Source organism: Lycium ferocissimum, unplaced genomic scaffold, assembly GCF_029784015.1.
Source record: "Lycium ferocissimum isolate CSIRO_LF1 unplaced genomic scaffold, AGI_CSIRO_Lferr_CH_V1 ctg7520, whole genome shotgun sequence".
Lineage (NCBI taxonomy): Eukaryota > Viridiplantae > Streptophyta > Magnoliopsida > Solanales > Solanaceae > Lycium > Lycium ferocissimum.
Genome location: NW_026726817.1, coordinates 16,257 through 36,771, shown reverse-complemented (window position 1 = coordinate 36,771; position 20,515 = coordinate 16,257). Strand labels below are relative to the sequence as shown.

General features: G+C 35.4%; 2 protein-coding genes across 2 annotated transcripts; one reads left to right on the top strand and one right to left on the bottom strand.

Moving 5' to 3' along the window:
* Positions 1–2,350: 2,350 nt before the first annotated feature.
* Positions 2,351–3,939, top strand: LOC132045656 (uncharacterized). Its single transcript, XM_059436232.1, has 4 exons — positions 2,351–2,616; positions 2,719–2,868; positions 3,382–3,447; positions 3,580–3,939. The coding sequence occupies exons 1-4, from the start codon at positions 2,428–2,430 to the stop codon at positions 3,700–3,702; spliced, it is 528 nt and encodes a 175-aa protein (XP_059292215.1). The 5' UTR covers positions 2,351–2,427; the 3' UTR covers positions 3,703–3,939.
* A 13,990-nt stretch (positions 3,940–17,929) lies between these two features.
* LOC132045655 (uncharacterized) lies at positions 17,930–19,142 on the bottom strand. The gene is made up of 2 exons (XM_059436231.1): positions 18,465–19,142; positions 17,930–17,995 (listed from the first exon to the last, which is right to left on the bottom strand). Exons 1-2 carry the CDS (start codon positions 19,140–19,142, stop codon positions 17,930–17,932), a joined length of 744 nt encoding a protein of 247 aa, XP_059292214.1.
* Between the last annotated feature and the right edge of the window lie 1,373 nt (positions 19,143–20,515).

The window sequence follows — 20,515 nt, the reverse complement described above, 5'->3', positions numbered from 1 at the left end:
CAACTATGACAAGAGATGAAGCTTACACAGTACTTTTGAAGCAGAAGGAAGTCGAATTGATCAATGATCCTAGGTGCAAATCAGCTCAAGCCTGTCACAAAGTTGAATTTGCCACCAAACTCTGGTTGCTTCATCATTTTTGCACCGGCAGTGTAGAGAGAGAAGCAGTGGAGAAGAGAGAGACAACGCGAGATTTTAGGGCAACAATATCAGATTGTTGTTACTTTCCTATTCTATTTTTGTTTAGGACAAGTTTAAAATTTTTTGTCCTTTTTTACTTTCCTTGGGGCTGAACCCGAGTTAGGCCTGCTCTTTTTTGTTGGACTCATTTTGATTTGGGCAATCCGCAGAACTGCCCTTCTTTTGGGGTGGTCTTTAAATTTTGCCCCTCATATTTGAAATCTTTAAATTTTGTCCTTCGGCTAAAATTCATAGGTTCCAGGTTTGAACTCTTTTTTTTGCGCGGAGTGCCCGTCTTTTGGGCTGGTCTTTATATTTTGCCCCTCATTTATGCCTTCTTTAATTTTTGCCCCTTATTTATGCCTTCTTTAATTTTTGCCCCTGCCGCCTGTTTAATGAAAGTTTTTTGACGAAATTACCCTTACCCCATTAAAACCCTTTCTATTTCGTTATTTGCCCTTTTCTTTTCCTTTTTTGCTTCTTCGTTCCTCCTCTGTTTGTGTCTGTTTTATCTGTTCTAAAATTTAGGTACGAATTTGGATATTTTCCTCGTTTCAATATTTGTTTTTATGTTAAATTGTTGTTTGTTGAATTGATATCTTTGTCTTCGTCGTTTTTTATATTTAATTGATCCTTTTTTATTTAAAATTATAGTGTTTTGTTAAAGTGTACGTATGATTTTTTGAACTTTAGTTTCGTTCCCCATGTTATATTTTGGTTTTTTGAATGTCGTATTATGAATGTCGTAATATGTTTTAGTTGATTTTGATATGCGTTTTGGTTTTCTCTTTGTTGAATCTTTGAAGTTTTGCCTGTGAACAGCTGTTTTATGTTGTTGGTGTTGTTTTTGTTTAATAATCTGGTTTTTGTGAAGAATGTGTTTGTGTGAGGCGGCATATGCCTGTTCCGGCAGAATTTTTATTTTTTGAAACTGAATTTATGCCTATTCCGGCATAATTTCGTGATTTAAGTTAGTTTGTATGTGTTTTGATTTTTTGGTGTTTTTTTTTAATAATGTTGGTTTTTATGAAAGTTTATATGTTTTCCTGATTATAGGAAAAAAAAATTGGCATTTTTTGAAGTTTGGTGGTAATATTTTGTATGAATGAAGTTATTTTGTATGTTTTTTGGTTTTCAATGTGTTGAATATGTTTATTTTTGCCTGTGAACATTAGTTTAAGATTTTTGGTGTTGTCTTTTGTTTAGTAACCTGTGTTTTCATGAAGACTGTGTTTGTCTGAGGCAACATATGCCGGGTCCGGCAGAGTTCTTGGTTTTTGAAACTGAAGTTATGCCTGTTCCGGCATAACTTCATGAATTAAGTTAATTTATGTGTGTCTTGATTTTTTGGTGTTGTCTTGTTAATAATTTTGGTTTTTATGCAATCTTATGTGTTTTTGGTGTTGTTTTGTTAATAATGTTGGCTTTTTATGCAATCTTATGTGTTTTGGTTCTTTCTTCTATTATGCAGGTATTTGTGTACCAGTTTAGGGGCTGATTTTGTATTATGGTATATGTTAATTATTTTCATTCTCATTTTTGGTTTATTCTTATGTAAATTCTTGGTTTCTGTTGACATTAATTTTTCTTTTATAGGAGGAACATCCCTTGGTTAAGTTTGAACACTGGGTTGAAGGAGGTGGCATGTGGAGTGGTGATTTTCATTTTCGGAGTTTGATTTTGTCCTTTTTGAGTGTCTCTCAATTGGACTTGTTGAAAAAGGGTGTGTTTGGACAGTTTATGGATTTGGTTGATGTCCACCTGAGTGATAGTATTTTCCATTGCTTGATCTTATCGCAACTTTCATCTAGTAATGATAGTGCGTTAAAGTTTAAGATATTTGATCGCGTGTGTGTATTTGATTCCGAGTCTTTCCGTCTTATTCTTTGGTTTGGATTCTTGTGTTGGCGATTTTAGTGTTGTGTCTAGCGGACCAAATAGATTGTTGAGACTTTATTTTCCAAATCGGGATAGAATAAGGTTGTGTGATCTCAAGAGTTTCTTACGATCAAGTCAAGTAATCGTACTCTTGGTGGTTTTTGGGAAAGATCTAGTGATCTGTTAGACTTGCTTTGAGGTCTATATAATGGAGAGGGTTTTGTTGGGTCGTAATGAGAAATGTGTTGTTAAAGGTCATCTAATGAAGATAATTGATGATGACGTCTTCGAGTGTCTTATCCTTGGGGTTCTCTTAGTTTTAATTGGTTGGTACGGTCGATTCGTGGTTGTGTGAAGACTTTCAAGAGCATGCCATCTACACGTTATATGATTAGTGGTTTCCTTTACGCTTTAAATGTGTGGCTGTTGGAGGTTTTCCCTATCTTTCGAGGGTTTTCAAGTTTTCATGGTCTAAAGTCTCCTCGTATGTTGTCTTGGGGTCCTTCAAAGCAAGTTGATTATAAAGTTATTAATGATAATTTCTTTCATGCTGAAAAAGTATGTGTTTCCTTTTTGTTGATGCTTCTTTTTCTTGGTTCTTTTTCCCTCTTGTTATTTTTTGTGTTTTTGTCTAATTGATGTGTTTATATTGTGTTATAGAGATTCAAGAAATTTATTGTCCATGCTGTTGTTGTTGGTACGGAACAAGAGATGCTGGATTATCCAGTTGCACTTAAATTTCCTGATGATTCAGGCCCTTGTTCTTCCCGTGCGGTTTTGCCATCTCAAGTTACTTCTCAGATAGTTGATGTAAGTTGTACTTTGCCTTTTGTGTTTTTGGTTGTTTAACTGAATTCTGAGTTAGAGGCCTTGTGGTAGAGTATTTTAGTAGGAGACATTTTTGTAGTCTTTTCTGTTTTGGTTATGGAAATGAAAGTTTATGCCCCTTGAGGCATACTTTTTGGTTTTGCAAACGTAGAATCTGCCCCTTCCGGCATACATTTCTCCTTTCATATTTCAGTTCTGCCCCTACCGGCATACTGTTCTCATTTTGAGACTTATTTTAGTAGGTAACACATTTTGCAGTCTTCTCTGTTTTGGTTTTGGAAATGAAAGTTTATGCCCTTGAGGCATATTTTTTGGTTTTGCAAACTTAAAATCTGCCCCTTCCGGCATACATTTCTCCTTTCATATTTGAATTCTGCCCCTACCGGCAAACTGTTTTCATTTTCAGACTTCAGTTCTGCCGGGTCCGGCATACTTGTTCAACATTAATTTAATGGCATCAAAAGTAATGTGTTGTTTTATTGATCTGTTATACAGGGTGTTTTGTCTAGTGTGAAGAAGCAACTTGATGATGAACGATCTACAATTGTCAATCAAGTAAAGGTATGGCTTTTTATTTTTTTATTTTTGAGTTTGTTAATATGATATGTATACTTTGCATGCTGCATTCGTTGTTTTTGTTTATTCTCATTTTCTTTTCTTCTTTGTTTAAATTTTTTTTTCCTTGTTTTGTAGTCTTTGGATAGCCGTTTCGAAGAATTGGATAAAAATTTTGTTGGTGCGATTAATGCTGTGGATAGCTTAGTTCGTGTACATGATGAAACAAAGTCATGTGTAGCAGCTTCACGAAAGTGCTAAAAGAACTTGTTTAGAAAGTAGACTTGACGAGTTTGGAAAGTAAATTTGATTATGTGATGCATTGTGTTGAAAGTTTAGTTCGACTGCATAGCGAAAACAAATCTTGTAAAGCTTGTGCATCTGGTAAAAGACAACCTGATTTGGGTTATTCAGTGAATGATGAGGTGAAGTTAGATGCACATCTTGGAAAAGATTTGCAGGAATGTATGGAGAATATGCTTTGTAAAGCAAGGTCTACAAAAATGAGACCTCTCCCATGCTCGATATGCTCGATGTCTTGTTGTTTCTTCATCAAGTCAAGTTGCGATAAAACTCAAACTCTTTCTCGGTTGAAAAGGAATTTGTGAAAGAAAATGAAGACCGCGCAAAAAAAAGCACTTAAAGAAATTGCTACAATTAATGATGCTTTTCAATGCGGAGATTATGTGTTTTCTTCTAATGAAGCATCACAAAATGTAAATGAAGTAGCAGTTTTAAGATAGTAAAAACGTCGAGATGCGAAGATGGAAATAAAGAAGATGATGGTTATCCTAATTGGTATTTGCTTACACCGAGAAAGATTTGAGAAACGAAGATGGAAACAAAGAAGATGAAAAAATTATGAATTGCTTTTTGAATTGTCATTTTTTCTCCTTATAACCAAAACATAACAAATATGCAAGAAAGGCTGCCACTTTTTCAATCCAAGACGAACTACATCGATATAGTGACAAATCGTATATACACAACCCACGTATGTTTCCCCTCAAGTTATCAAAAGGATGCATCAAAGTGTAATATAAAGATCAAAGGATCACCAAGCTTTCTCAAAACATCATGAATTTGAAAAGGAAAATTTGTTAAATTGATTTAGAAAACGTGAAGATGTTATAAGAAATTATATAATATACCGATTTAAATGAATTAATCATATAATTGGCCCCCAGTGAAACTTTATATCGTACATGAGGGACTCGGTGAAATAGTCATACACCGTTTTCCCATTATGGGAAAATATACAATATACATACCCGGCCCTCTAATCGTTTGCAATTTGCAATTACGTTACTCGTGAATGATATACTAACCGTATGCACGAGTAGAATATCAAAAAAACTAAATCATCATGAAGAATTTTGAGAATTAAAGACAATGTCAAGCACTATTTAACTTCCTTGGATTTATATGTTATTCGAAATATAAAGAAAGAAAGGGTAACTTTAAACACTTTGTATTTTTTTTGTATAAAATTGAGAAAATTTTGTAAAATACTAGCTTTGAAATTAAACTTGAGTTCTTAGAATAGTCATCATTATCGTCGTCACCATCATAAAATCAATTTGAAATCATGAATGTTTTAAGAACCATGGACTTTTAGCTTTTGAAGACAAGAAGGTTACGGAAACATTTTGAAGTCATAAAAAGCATGGAATATGCCTTTGAAAAAAGAAAAAATCTTTTACTTTTCCGCAATTTCCTTTGCCATAAGTTATTGTCATGATTTTCATACTATGATTAGGCCACTTGTTTTTTTCCTAAAAAAAAAAAAATATATATGTAAAAAATTGGTTTTTATTTCATTTCGTAAAAATGTAATAAAACAGCCCACACTTTTTCCAACTTTAACTAAAACTACACAATTATTTAACGATTTATCTCCGAGAATAAACTTAAATTACCAAAAAGAAAAGATTCATTTTTTTCTTGTTAATACAATATCCTCAAAAAAAAAAAATTTACAATTCCCTAAAACACTACTTCACTTTTTACTCTCTCTCTCTCTCTCTCTTAAAATTTCTGTTTTTTTGAAATAAAAAAAAGGGGTTATTACCCTTTATATAGTTTCAAATTCGGTCGGGTTCAATTTTTCCTTTTTAAATTCAAAAGTTAATTTCTAAAAGATGTCCTATTGATTGTTTTTTTTTAGGCTTTTGTTTCAAAAAAAAAAATAATCAATTGGAAAAAGTTTCACTTACCCATCCTTTCTCCAAAACATCTTTCTTTTCCTTAGAAATTGGTTTTGTCTTAACTCATTTATACTTAATTTTCCAAAAGTGATTTCTAAACCATAAATGTTCATTTTGATAACTTTCCAATTTAAAAATTATTCATAATTAATGAATTGATTTTTTTGTTGTTATTTATTGTTTTGTTATTTGTTTCCCCCTTTTCGAAAATGTAAATTGGTTTTTCATTTAATATATAAAGAAAAATGAAAAAACCGGCATACTTTTGCCATTTTTGTTTTTTTCCTTCTGTCAAAAAATAAAAAAGATAATTAAAAAGTGACTCTTGTTCCAAAATATCTCAAATTCTTCCAATTAAATGTATTAATTGTTTTGTTTTTAAAAAAAAATAAAAATGGAAAGAAAAACTAAAAAATTCTTTGTATTTTTGTCAATAGTTGCGACAGTTACTCCAATTTAAATTTGAGTAACTGTTTTTGGTTTTTTTTTAAAAAAAAAACTGCAAAACTTGCTGTATCCTCATCCAATTGAAATCCAAAGAGCTTAATATGCAAAAGTCAAGCCAAATAAGCTTGCCGCCTCCGGCATAAGTTTGCCGTTTAATTAAGTTACGTTTCATACTTCTAAATTCGTAGTAACAGCTTTTTTTTTTCGCTAGAAATAAAAAAAGATAATGAAAAAGTGACTCTTATTCCCAATATCTCTAATAGGTATTGCTACATTTACTTCCAATTGAAAATGTATTAATTCTTTTCTTTTTTAAAAAAAAAAAAGAAAAAAGAAAAAACTGAAAACTCTTTGTATTTTTGTCAATAATTGCAACAGTTACTTCAATTCAAATTTCACTAACTGTTTTGGTTTTTTTTTTTTAGAAAAAACTGCAAAACTCCCTGTATCCTCATTCAATTGAAATCCAATCGTTTCAACAGTTATTCCAATTTAAAATCGACTAATTTGAACTTCTATATAAAGCCACACAGTTATGCCCACAACGGCAAACTTTTATTCTTAGCACACTTACATTATGCCTCTTTCGGCATAAGTTTTGTCACGTGGTTAGCACGTGTGCAGTTTTAAAAAAAAAATTGTTCAATATATATTTGCCCGCTCTTCCTGTAATTTACTTTTTATTTTCATTTGTTCATTTTAAAGCTGAAGAAGGCAGTTGCTTTGTCACGTTTCCTATATCATCTTTATCAGTTTTTTGATTGATTTCTCTTAGTGGGGTTTCAATTTCATCTGTAAGTTATTAGTTACTATTTTATTACTTGTTGATAAGTTATTTCCTTCAATTGTTTGTGTCTGTATTTTATTTGAATAGGGTTTTCTGTTTTTTTTTTCTTTTTCTTTTTTTACGTTTTTCGTAATGCATTGTGTTAATGTATTTTTGTTGGTAATGTTTTTTATGTGTTTTTTTTTCCTTTTTTTTTTTCCCTGATTGAATTTTATGTTTTGTTCATGTCAGTGTGCTAAATCATGAGACGTCAATTTGGACAAGTTGTTGACTATTATATTCCTCCGGAAGAGTGGACAGACACACGCATCAGTCTCTGTATGGCGAGGGGATGAAAAGTTTGTTAAATTTGTTGAGAAATTTCTTACAAAAGAACAGTTGGTAATTTTGAAGAATCGTCCTTTTGGGAAATTTATGGAATTACATAATATAAAAATGTCGGGTATCTTGGTGAATTTTATGTTGTTGTCGGAAGTTCACTGTTCTGAAACCAATGAAATGCATTTTAATATACAAGATAAACTTGTGACATTTACAGACCAATCATTTAAGAGAGTCACTGGGTTATCAATTACTGAACCTCCTAGATCTTTCTATGCTAAATATAACAAAACCAATGGCAATCGTCTTTTGAGAAGATATTTTGGTGTTGAAGATGGTAAAAGGAATTTGGAAATGAGGGATTTGAAGAATGTGATGAGTGCTGAAAATGTAGATTTTGAAGATGACCTTGATGCGGTGATGCTAGCGAGGTATACATTCTTGGTCGTGTCTTATTGGGCGGTAGGATTGATAAGAAGGTATTGTGGCAAGATATTGTATACATAGAGGACGAATTGTTTGAGCAGTTTAATTGGGGGTCTTTGTGTTTTGCTGAACTCCTGAGGTGTTTCAAATCAATATATAAGCAAGGGATAAACAGACATACCATTGATTATGGTGTTGTTGGTTTTGTTTATGGCTTTAGCGTTTGGGTTTGGTCTAGGTTCAATGACTATCGCAGACAATATGTTGAAATTGTTGGCGATTGTCGTGAACCTCTGATGTTGTCGTATGTCAGTAATAAATCTCCACAATTCAATGATGTCAAGAAATTGCTTGTATCCGAAGAGTACACGAGAAAGGTAATGGTGTTTATTGCCCTTTACTTTTCGTGTCAACTTTTAATGTGGTTTTCTTTTTTTGTTTTGATGTAATTATTATTTATTGTTGTATGGATTTTATTTCAATAGCGAGGTAAAGGGGTGGTTGATGAATCTCCGGACAATTCAAGTGGTGATGGAAGTGAATCTGAAGATGCCAATATTGCTGGCAAATCCACTGAAAGCTCTTCTCTAGAGCGTCGCATTGAGGTATTTCTCATCGTTCCTGTCTGTTTTTCCTCTAAAAGTTTTGTTCTTTTTTTTTTCTCTTGAGTTTAACACTTTGCTGTATTTGTTTATTTTCACAGTTCCTGAAAAATGTTTGTGATGTTAAATTGGATAGGATTTTGAATAATCAACAGCAGGAGAAGGTCCGGATGGATCAGCTGATTTCTGCTCTGCAAAAAGCAGGATTAAATTTTGAATCCCAAACTGCTCCTGATGCTGAAAATGTTCGTCGACATGTTGATTCTCCTTGTCATGTTGAAAAGGGTAGACGCAAGAGTACAAGATCTGTTCGTAAAAGTGCTGCTGCTAAAAGGAAAACTAAACAAGCCAGGTCTCGTAAAAATGTTGAGCAATCTTCCGTTGGCCAACGAAGAAGATCGGTGCAGTCTCATGTTGGTGAAGATATTGCTGATATTGAACAAGCATTTTGGGATCTTTGAATATGAGGGGGCAACTCGTTTGGTGTTGATTTGTCTAATGTTGAGGCTGTTGAAAGTAATCAAGAAATTCGGATGGAAGATGTGCAAGCCGTTTCTAGTGAAAGAACCTTTGATGAGACGAGTTGGGAGGTAAAATCCGATTTTACAAGAGAAGAAAATTACGCAAGACATTACAAGATGCAGATGCTTCTCCTAATCCATGGCTTCCGGATGGTCCTCAATCTACAAATGTGGCAGCTGATAGGGACAATGCATTTGAACATGTTTTTGGAGAAGGCCAAGCAAATGTGACATGTCCTATGGAGACAGATGTTGAACAAGTTCAATCTCTAAATGCAATCTTGAGGTGAATTGCCTTCGGTAATTTTACATTTATACTTTGTTGTTTTCTAAACCTAAGTTGCCTGGCACACTTTTCTGGTAGTTAACACTTTGTGTGCTCTTTTTTTGTTTTGCTTATGCAAATGATAGTTTTGCTCCGGCATAATCCCCCCTTTTATTGCAAACTCATGTTTTTAAAGAAAGTTATATTTTTGCCTACACATAATTTTACTTTTTGAAACTTAGCTCTTGCCCCTTCCGGCATAAACATTTTATTTTGCAAACTCGATTTGCCTCCTCCGATCTTTTTCTCTTTTAGAAAGTTATTTTAATTTCTTTACTTTTTGAAACTTAAATCTTGCCCTTCCGTACTTTTCCCTTTTTCAAGCATAAGGTTTGCCCTTTCCATATTTTTCAAAACTTGTTGATAAATTTTCCTTTTTGTGAACCTAACTTCTGGTTTTGACATAATTTTCAATCTTTTACCACTTGCAGAATTTGTTAATTTTTTATTTTAATATTTTTGCTTCGATGATTGATGTTGTGTTTCTTAATTTGTTACTTTATGTAGGTTGTTGTGGAGGAACAATTGGGCGGTGAACAATTTCATGACACCAATCGCGAAGAATCCAACGTATCTCCACCCAAAGGACATACGCTTCTTGAGCAAACTCAAGATGACGCAAATGGTTTCGATCATCTCGAACGAGATTTATCTCCCGCCGAATGATAGGACAAAAGAGGGTGATACGTTGGTGTCGCCTCAAATTGTATCTCAAGTTGCAACCGAAAAACGTTGAGGCAAAATTTACATTTATACTTTGTTGTTTTCTAAACCTAAGTTGCCTGGCACACTTTTCTTGTAGTTGACACTTTGTGTGCTCTTTTTTGTTTTGCTTATGCAAATGATAGTTTTGCCCTCTTCCCCCTTTTATTGCAAACTCATGTTCGAAAATACTACCTTTTTTCGCAAAGTTATATTTACGCCTACACCGGTATACTTTTACTTTTTGCGACTTAGCTCTTGCCCCTTCCGATACTTTCACATTTTATTTTGCAAACTCATGTTTTGCCTCTCCTCCGCATACTCATCTCTTTTGGAAAGTTATTTTACGCCCATCCGATACTTTTACTTTTTGAAACTTAAATCTTGCCCTTCCGGCATACTTTTCCCTTTTTCAAGCATAAGGTTTGCCCTTCCGGATATTTTTCAAAACTTGTTGATAAATTTTCCTTTTTGTGAACCTAACTTCGGTTTTGACATAATTTTCAATCTTTTACCATTTGAAATTTGTTAATTTTTTATTTTAATATTTTTGCTTCGATGATTGATGTTGTGTTTCTTAATTTGTTACTTTATGTAGGTTGTTGTGGAGGAACAATTGGGCGGTGAACAGTTTCGTGATGCCAATCTCGAAGAATCCAACGTATCTCCACCCAAAGGACATACGCTCGAAAATCTTGAGCAAACTCAAGATGATCTTTTCTTGTTTACGATCATCTCGAACGAGATTTATCTCCTGCCGCAGAGATGATAGGACGAAAAGAGAATACGTTGGTGTCGCCTCACCATGATGAATCCATTGTATCTCAAGTTTAAATGCAATCGAAAATGTTGAGGCTGAATTGCCTTCGGTAAATTTACATTTATACTTTATTGTTTTCTAAACCTAAGTTGCCTATCACACTTTTCTGGTAGTTGACACTTTGTGTGCTCTTTTTTGTTTTGCTTATGCAAATGATAGTTTTTCCCTCCTGGCATAATCCCCCCTTTTATTGCAAACTCATGTTCTGCCTACTCCGGCATACTACCTTTTTTTGCAAAGTTATATTTCTGCCTACACCGGCATACTTTTACTTTTTGAAACTTAGCTCTTGCCCCTTCCGGCATACTTTCACATTTTATTTTGCAAACTCATGTTCTGCCTCCTCCGGCATACTCATCTCTTTTGGAAAGTTATTTTCTGCCCACTCCGGCATACTTTTACTTTTTGAAACTTAAATCTTGCCCCTTCCGGCATACTTTTCCCTTTTTCAAGCATAAGGTTTGCCCTTCCGGCATATTTTTCAAAACTTGTTGATAAATTTTCCTTTTTGTGAACCTAACTTCTGCCTGTTTTGACATAATTTTCAATCTTTTACCACTTGCAGAATTTGTTAATTTTTTATTTTAATATTTTTGCTTCGATGATTGATGTTGTGTTTCTTAATTTGTTACTTTATGTAGGTTGTTGTGGAGGAACAATTGGGCGGTGAACAGTTTCGTGACGCTAATCTCGAAGAATTCAACGTATCTCCACCCAAAGGACATACGCCTGAAAATCTTGAGCAAACTCAAGATGATATTGCGGTGGTTTTTGATCATCTCGAACGAGATTTATCTCCTGCCAGAGATGATAGGACAGAAGAGGGTGATACGTTGGTGTCGCCTCATCATGATGAATCCATTGTATCTCAAGCTGAAGGAAATGCAATTGAAAACGTTGAGGCTGAATTGCCTTCGGTAAATTTACATTTATACTTTGTTGTTTTCTAAACCTAAGTTGCTTGGCACACTTTTCTTGTAGTTGACACTTTGTGTGCTCTTTTCTATTTTTGCTTATGCAAATGATAGTTTTGCCCCTCCTGGCATACCCCCCCCCCCCCCTTTATTACAAACTCATGTTCTGCCTACTCCGGCATACTACCTTTTTTCGCAAAGTTATATTTCTGCCTACACCGGTATACTTTTACTTTTTGCGACTTAGCTCTTGCCCCTTCCGGCATACTTTCACATTTTATTTTGCAAACTCATGTTTTGCCTCCTCCGGCATACTCATCTCTTTTGGAAAGTTATTTTCTGCCCACTCCGGCATACTTTTACTTTTTGAAACTTAAATCTTGCCCCTTTTTCAAGCATAAGGTTTGCCCCTTCCGGCATATTTTTCAAAACTTGTTGATAAATCTTCCTTTTTGTGAACCTAACTTCTGCCTGTTTTGACATAATTTTCAATCTTTTACCACTTGCAGAATTTGTTAATTTTTTATTTTAATATTTTTGCTTCGATGATTGATGTTGTGTTTCTTAATTTGTTACTTTATGTAGGTTGTTGTGGAGGAACAATTGGGCGGTGAACAGTTTCGTGATGCCAATCTCGAAGAATCCAACGTATCTCCACCCAAAGGACATACGCTCGAAAATCTTGAGCAAACTCAAGATGACGCGCTGGTTTTTCGATCATCTCGAACGAGATTTATCTCCTGCCAGATGATAGGACAGAAGAGGGTGATACGTTGGTGTCGCCTCATCATGATGAATCCATTGTATCTCAAGCTGAAGGAAATGCAATTGAAAACGTTGAGGTCCTTCGGTAAATTTACATTTATACTTTGTTGTTTTCTAAACCTAAGTTGCCTCGGCACTTTTTCTTGTAGTTGACACTTTGCGTGCTCTTTTTTGTTTTTGCTTATGCAAATGATAGTTTTGCCCCTCCTGGCATACCCCCCCTTTTATTGCAAACTCATGTTCTGCCTACTCCAGCATACTACCTTTTTTTCGCAAAGTTATATTTCTGCCTACACCGGTATACTTTTACTTTTTGCGACTGCATACTTTCACATTTTATTTTGCAAACTCATGTTCTGCCTCATCCGGCATACTCATCTCTTTTGGAAAGTTATTTTCTGCCCACTCCAGCATACTTTTACTTTTTGAAACTTAAATCTTGCCCCTTCCGGCATACTTTTTCCTTTTTCAAGCATAAGGTTTGCCCCTTCCGGCATATTTTTCAAAACTTGTTGATAAATCTTCCTTTTTGTGAACCTAACTTCTGCCTGTTTTGACATAATTTTCAATCTTTTACCACTTGCAGAATTTGTTAATTTTTTATTTTAATATTTTTGCTTCGATGATTGATGTTGTGTTTCTTAATTTGTTACTTTATGTAGGTTGTTGTGGAGGAACAATTGGGCGGTGAACAGTTTCGTGATGCCAATCTCGAAGAATCCAACGTATCTCCACCCAAAGGACATACGCCTGAAAATCTTGAGCAAACTCAAGATGATATTTTTTGTTTCGATCATCTCGAACGAGATTTATCTCCCCGCTTAGAGATGATAGGACAGAAGAGGGTGATACGTTGGTGTCGCCTCACCATGATGAATCCATTGTATCTCAAGCTGAAGGAAATGCAACTGAAAACATTGAGGCTGAATTGCCTTCGGTAAATTTACATTTATACTTTGTTGTTTTCTAAACCTAAGTTGCCTGGCACACTTTTCTTGTAGTTGACACTTTGTGTGCTCTTTTTTGTTTTGCTTATGCAAATGATAGTTTTGCCCCTCCTGGCATAATCCCCCCTTTTATTGCAAACTCATGTTCTGCCTACTCCGGCATACTACCTTTTTTCGCAAAGTTATATTTCTGCCTACACCGGTATACTTTTACTTTTTGCGACTTAGCTCTTGCCCCTTCCGGCATACTTTCACATTTTATTTTGCAAACTCATGTTCTGCCTCCTCCGGCATACTCATCTCTTTTGAAAAGTTATTTTCTGCCCACTCCGGCATACTTTTACTTTTTGAAACTTAAATCTTGCCCCTTCCGGCATACTTTTCCTTTTTCAAGCATAAGGTTTGCCCCTTCCGGCATATTTTTCAAAATTTGTTGATAAATTTTCCTTTTTGTGAACCTAACTTCTGCCTGTTTTGACATAATTTTCAATCTTTTACCACTTGCAGAACTTCGATGATGGATGTTGTGTTTCTTAATTTGTTACTTTATGTAGGTTGTTGTGGAGGAACAATTGGGCGGTGAACAGCTTTCGTGACGCCAATCACGAAGAATCCAACGTATCTCCACCAAAAGGAGATATGCCTCAAAATCTTGAGCAAACAACAGTTGAAAATCTTGAGCCTATAAGATGTGAAACACCTGAAGCTCAAGTTTCTAAAGAGGGTGATGAACGCGCTGTTGTTCCTCATATTGGTGTTATGCCCGAGCCTATTAAAACGGTTGAGCCATTGAGGACCGAACCTGCCAATGCAGACCCGGTTCAAGTCACCACTCCAAGGGAGTCTGCTGTTGTTGATGGAAAGGGTGATAACTCTCAAGGAATGGAGGACAATTTTCGATATGTGTCCTTTGAAGATATTGTAAATGTCGCTTCTTCCGCTGTCAAAGAGAGTACTGTTATTCAAACCCATCCTCTTGCTGAAGAAGAACCTATTGTTGAAGTGGCGGAAGTGCTATCTTCCTTGAAGACAAGGCGCCAGAGGAAAAGGAAAGCAGTGGGTGATACCCCGGCACCCGGATGGATGCTATATTCTGGACGTAATGATCTTCCTTTTGGGTCACGGAAGGACGAAAGTGACTGGAATGAAGAGTACAGAAGGATGTGCCCATTCCATTACATCAAAAGCAAAGTTGCTGTGAACTTTTGGAAAAAATTTATCAATCCTCGAAATCTTCCACCAAGTAACTTTCGACCTACTGGGTAAGTTGTTAGTTATGTGTGTGCTTTCTTGCATTTTTCTTCCTTATTTTGGGTTTATGTTTTTTTCTTTTTCAGTCTTTTAAGTACAATCTCTGTATTTTTGCCCCTCCTGGCATAATCCCCCCTTTTATTGCAAACTCATGTTCTGCCTACTCCGGCATACTAACTTTTTTCGCAAAGTTATATTTCTGCCTAAACCGGTATACTTTTACTTTTTGAAACTTAGCTCTTGCCCCTTCCGGCATACTTTCACATTTTATTGCAAACTCATGTTCTGCCTCCTCCGGCATACTCATCTCTTTTGGAAAGTTATTTTCTGCCCACTCCGGCATACTTTTACTTTTTGAAACTTAAATCTTGCCCCTTCCGGCATACTTTTCCCTTTTTCAAGCATAAGGTTTGCCCCTTCCGGCATATTGTTCAAAACTTGTTCATAAATTTCCCTTTCTGTGAACCAAACTTCTGCCTGTATTTTTGTAATTTTTGTTCCCTTTTCTTTAATCAGGGCTGAAGACGAGGTAATGTATCCTGGAAAGTTGAACCAACTCAGTGAAGTTTATAAGTTGGGTGATTTTAAGCCAAAATATAGGATGTTTTTTTTTTTTGAAGCTGTGCCATGATGTCTATGCGCTTAATGATGAGATTTGTGATTGTCTTTTACTTTTTCTTTTCTTATTTTTCTATTAGTTATTGCTTTTTTTTTTTTTTTTTTTTTTATCGCTGAATCGCTATTTTTTTTTTCCTTAACACAAGATATTGATGTGATGCTATATTATTTGAGGAAGAAAATGATGTATCATCCTCCAAAATTCGCCAATGTCTTTGTTAAGTACACAACCGTAGATATGATGTTTGATCAGCTTGTGCAATTTGACATCAATAGATACTACGAAGACCCGGTTAATTACCACTGGTTTGGTGGCGGCAGTGATGATGCATTTTTGCTTAGTAATATTGTGTATGGGAGAAGAGGAAAATGTGGTATATCATGGGAGAATGTCGACAGGGTATTAATTCCTATTCGCCCAGGATATGATGATCCTAAAGCAATTTCTCACTATGTACTTGCTGTTTTCATGATTGATGAGCGTAAATTGGTAGTTTATAACTCACTCAATCATAATGATGATCATTTGGTTCGCATTGTCGAGGCCTACTGTGGTATGATCCCTAAGTTGTTGATGATCAATGATTTTCAATTATTCAGGCCATCATACAATAACTTCAATAATCTGACATATACCTGGGCTGCCTGTCCAAAGCAAGGATCGTACGTTTCATTCTTATATTTTTTTAGCTTTTTCCGTTGTTTTTTGTTGATTTTTATTTTTTTTATTGTTTTTGCTTTTCTGTTGTTCTAAAACATCTCTCTTTTATGACTTTCAGAGATTATAATTGTGGTCGTTTTTTGATCAAGTTTGCTGATATGCTGATTAGTGGTCAAAATCCTGCTGATTGGGATGGTTCTGGTTTGATGAACTACATGAAAGAGTGGTCAATCAATTTGGTTTGTCATGGGAAAGATAAGCTGAAAAAGGGTTATGACACGCCACCAGATACAGGGAAGTGATTATCATGAGCATAACGATATGGAGTGAGTATGAGATGAAAAAGAGAGCAAGATCTGTGAAGAAAGCAAAAAAATAGTTTGTTTTAGTTGAGCAAGATCTGTGAAGAAAGGAAAAAAATAGTTTGTCTTAGTTATTTTTGCACTATGTAATTTTTTTTTTTTCGTGCGCCCTTGTGTTTTTTGTAAATGTTATAAGATTGTATAGTTTGTTTGTGTTATAAATTTCAACTTTAAGCCCCTTTGTAATTTGATGGTGTTCATTTTTAATCTCAACTTCTCTGTTCATAAAAGCTGTTATTTTGTTGAAAATCCAAGTTATGCCCTTTCCATCACAACTTCATGGTTGTTATGTAATAGAAGTTTGCCGGGGTCGGCATAGTTTCTCATTATGTAAATAGAAGTTCTGCCCATTCCGGCAGAATTTAAGTTCAGAAAACTTGCCATAACCAGCAACAAAGACAAACCCTTTGAAGTTATTGACCAGCCAAAATGCATTTATTGGGGATTATTTGTGACGGAAAGCTGTTATTTTGTTGAAAACCAAATTTATGGTGGTTATGTAATAGGAGTTTGCCGGGGTCGGCATAGTTTGTCATTTTATGAACAGAAGTTCCACCCTTTCCGGCAGAAATTAAGTTCAGAGAACTTGCCACAACCAGCAACAAAGACAAAACCTTTTAACTTTTTTGAACAGTCAGAACGCATTTTATTGGGATTAGTTGAGACGCCATAATTGTTGTTTTAGTATGAATGAATTTTTATTTTTAGTCTATGTTGTTGTTGTTTTTTTTTTTTTTTTTTTCCTCTCCAATATTTGTATGAATGAAATTTTGCTATGAATGAATGAAATATTTTACTTAGTGTTAATTGTATTGTCTTGAATGTTTTATCCAATTTTTCAAAGCATTTTAAAATATTTTATAAACAACAAAGCACATAAGTATGCCCCTAACGGCATACTTATTTATTTTGTAAGCGGAAGACCTGCCGGTTCCGGCATAAATGTAAAACATGAAAACAACAGAGAGAAACAATATTGTTATGTCCCAAGGCATACATCTATTAAACTTACCAGGATGTAGTCTTTGAGATACCAATTTTGTTTTCCCAACAAAAAGCTCGTTATACCTGCCACAGGAGGCATAAATTATAAAACTGGATAATTAAAGTTGATGATTTTTTTTTTTCTTTTTCCTCAATGTTTTATGGTAGAGAATTGTAGATTTCATGTAGGGACATTTATCTCTTGCTATTATATAGTTTTTTATTATCAACAACAAGAAGATAACAACTTAGTAAAAGAAAATAATAAAAGAAAGAATGGACAGAAGAATAAATGTGTGATAAGATGCTTGAAGTCTCGCCTTAGTAATACCAAAGTTTTGCCATTTCTTTCAGGCAGAGTGTGCATTATGCGTCAAGAATCATAAGATAAATTCATATAAACCATGTATAAGAGTGTGATGTTAGGATGACAATTTCCTCTTCCTGTATCTTCTTGAATATGGATTGAGAGCTGGACTGTGGTTACAGGTTGCCCTAGTGTGTCCAAAGAACTTGCATCTACCACATCTGTATGTGTACTTTGTCGATTCTCTTCTTGGGCGATATCTTTTTGTTTGTTTTCTTCCAGGTCTTATTTTAACATCGGCGGCGTTATTTTAATATCCATAATGTTTTGTGGAATAATCCATGAGTCTTGATTTCCAACTGATAGTATTTCACCTTTGTATGTCTCTTGGCAGGCTTGTTTCTTGAACCAGTCCGCACAGTATGTAGATTTTGGCAAACTTCTTTTGTCTATAACCGCCATGGCATGTGTGCACGGTAACTCGTCAGTTTGGAACTCCAAGCACTCACAAGTCATATTCTTCAGTCTACATTGTATTGATATCCTTCATCTTTCACAACAAATTTGACGGGAGTTATGTTTTCTACCTGTGGAAATTGACAATATAAATGAGTGATATTTTTTGTGGCAATTTTCAGATTATGTGAGAGTTATGCCCTTTCCGGCATACTTCCTGTACAGTGAAAATAAGAGTCTGCTCTTCCGGCAGAACTAAGTATAAAATAGGGTCATAGTTGTTCCTTTGTCCAGCATAACTTTTGTGTTTGGTTAAATTTAAACTATACATTGCTCATAAAACTAAGATTGAAGTGTGTGTTGGTAAAATCTACTTACTTTCATTGTGAGCATAAAAACAGTGTCATAGTTATGCCCTTACCGATAATTCCATGCTAGTTAAAATAAGAGTCTGCCCTTTCCTTCCCAAGCCAGAACGAAGTATAAAAATAGGGTCATAGTTCTTCCTTTATCCAGCATAACTTTTGTGTTTGGTTAAAATTAAACTATGCATTGCTCACCAAACTAATATTGAAGTGTGTGTTGGTAAAATGTACTTACTTTCATTGTGAAGCCTCTACTTATCTTTTCAAGCAGAATCTTTTCAGCCCAACATGTCAAGTCATGGGACGGTCCTGTTGCATCCAATTTTCTCTGGTAAAACCAATTTTGCAGCTTGTTCTGGATGTAATCAATACATGCCATTAGTGGCAACTCCCTTGCTTTCCTCAATACATAATTCATTGTCTCGACATTATTTTTTGTGAGCATGTTGTAACGCCTGTTGGCGTGGAATGAACGTACCCATCTTTCCGGTGGTTCTTCTTCTATGTATTCTGTAGCTTTTGGGTCAATTTGTTGTATTTGTGACATATAGGTACAAAACTCTGCCTGTTTGTAGGTAGTTGCTGCATTGTAGAACAGTGATAGGATCGCTTCGGATGGGAAATATTTTTGCAAGTTCTTCTCCATGTGGTAGATGCATATTCCATGCTGGGTATCTGGATACAGTTCTTTGATTGCAGTTGCAATTGATGCGTGGCGATCGGAAAGAATTGATAGGTCTTTGCGCGTGCCAAACACCTTTTTCACGTGTCTGAAGAACCACCTGTAGGATTCATTATTCTCAGAGTCTGCAATACCAAATGCGAGAGGAAATATGTTGTTGTTTCCATCCTTTGCTACTGCTATCATGAGCACACCGCGGTATTTTGATTTCAAGAAGGTTGCATCCACCATCATTACTGGTCTGCAGTGTTTCCAACCCTCAATTGATGCTCCATAAGCGAAAAAAGCATACTTAAACTTATTGTCGCGGTCCATTTGATGTTAGCAACTGTTCCAGGATTTCTTAATTTCATCATGTGAAGATATTGCGGTAGAAGTGTGTAGTTATTTTCTGGGCTTCCTCTTATGACATTATAAGCGTGTTGGAGGGAACGCCATGCTTTGTGGTAACCAATGTGCAAGCCATATCTGCTTCTCATTTCTTCAATGACAAATTTGGGTGTTATCTCTTGTAGTGTATGGCGTACTAGGTCTGTAATGTATTCCGCTATGACTTTTGAAGTTGCATTCCTCATGTCAGAGGTGATGAAATTTATTGAACAACTATGTCTCTTTTCAAAGTTAACTACTTTGAAAAGTTCTGATCCTCTGAACCTTGAACTGTGGAAACGCCAAATGCAGGTTGGGTCAACACATCTGATGTAATACCGTTGCGTGCATGACTTTTCTACCTTGTACTGTTGATGACGAGTAATTGCAATGTTATTCATGCACTTTTTCACGGTATCTTTGTCTTTGAATAAAATGCCAACTTCTATTTGATCAATCGATGCACTAGGTGTCAAAATTTGTGTATCATTTTGTATCCTCTTCCTCTTTAGTGTCTTTCTTTTGTTGCATGGCTGTGTTTGTGTCTCTTCAACTGTCATGCTCGGAGTAAGTGATACAACATTCATTGAAGTTGGATGCTGAGAAAGGTCATTGTTTACAACTTGCTCAATGTTTGGCGGTTGCCATTGTAGCTGCTCAGGTGTCTGGTTAGGAGTTACTATCTCGCTCTGCTCATGTGGAATCCCAAGGTTATGTCCAATAGGGTTGTGTTGTTCGTCATCCAATCCAACTTCAGACATGTCTTCTTCATAAGCAATGCAGAGTTGTCTGTCAATTTCCTCTATGGTTTGTCCTTCCGTCATTAGGATAGAGTCATTATGATGTTCTTGTAATGGGTTGTTCTCCGCATCACCGAATTGAACTCTAATATGAAACGGGAATTTCGAAGTTGTCATTGTTGTTGAGCGGGGTACAAGCAAGTGTGAAGATCAATGTCGTTTGTTACACGCATCCCTTTGGATGTTTTCTCACCGGTGTCAAACCATATGTTGGCCTCTTTTTGCCGAGTATCTTGTGTATGCCCCGCAAATATCTGTTGAGTGAATTGTTGAAAATTTACACCATCGTTGACAAGTATTAGCTTGGTTTCATGATTAACATAATTGTAGGCGGTGTCCCATTTGCCGTTGAAGGCTATGTAGATGCATCTTGGTGTCATTTTTTGTTAAACTTCCTGCATAAAGAGAGATTCACTTGAGAAAAAACCAAAATGA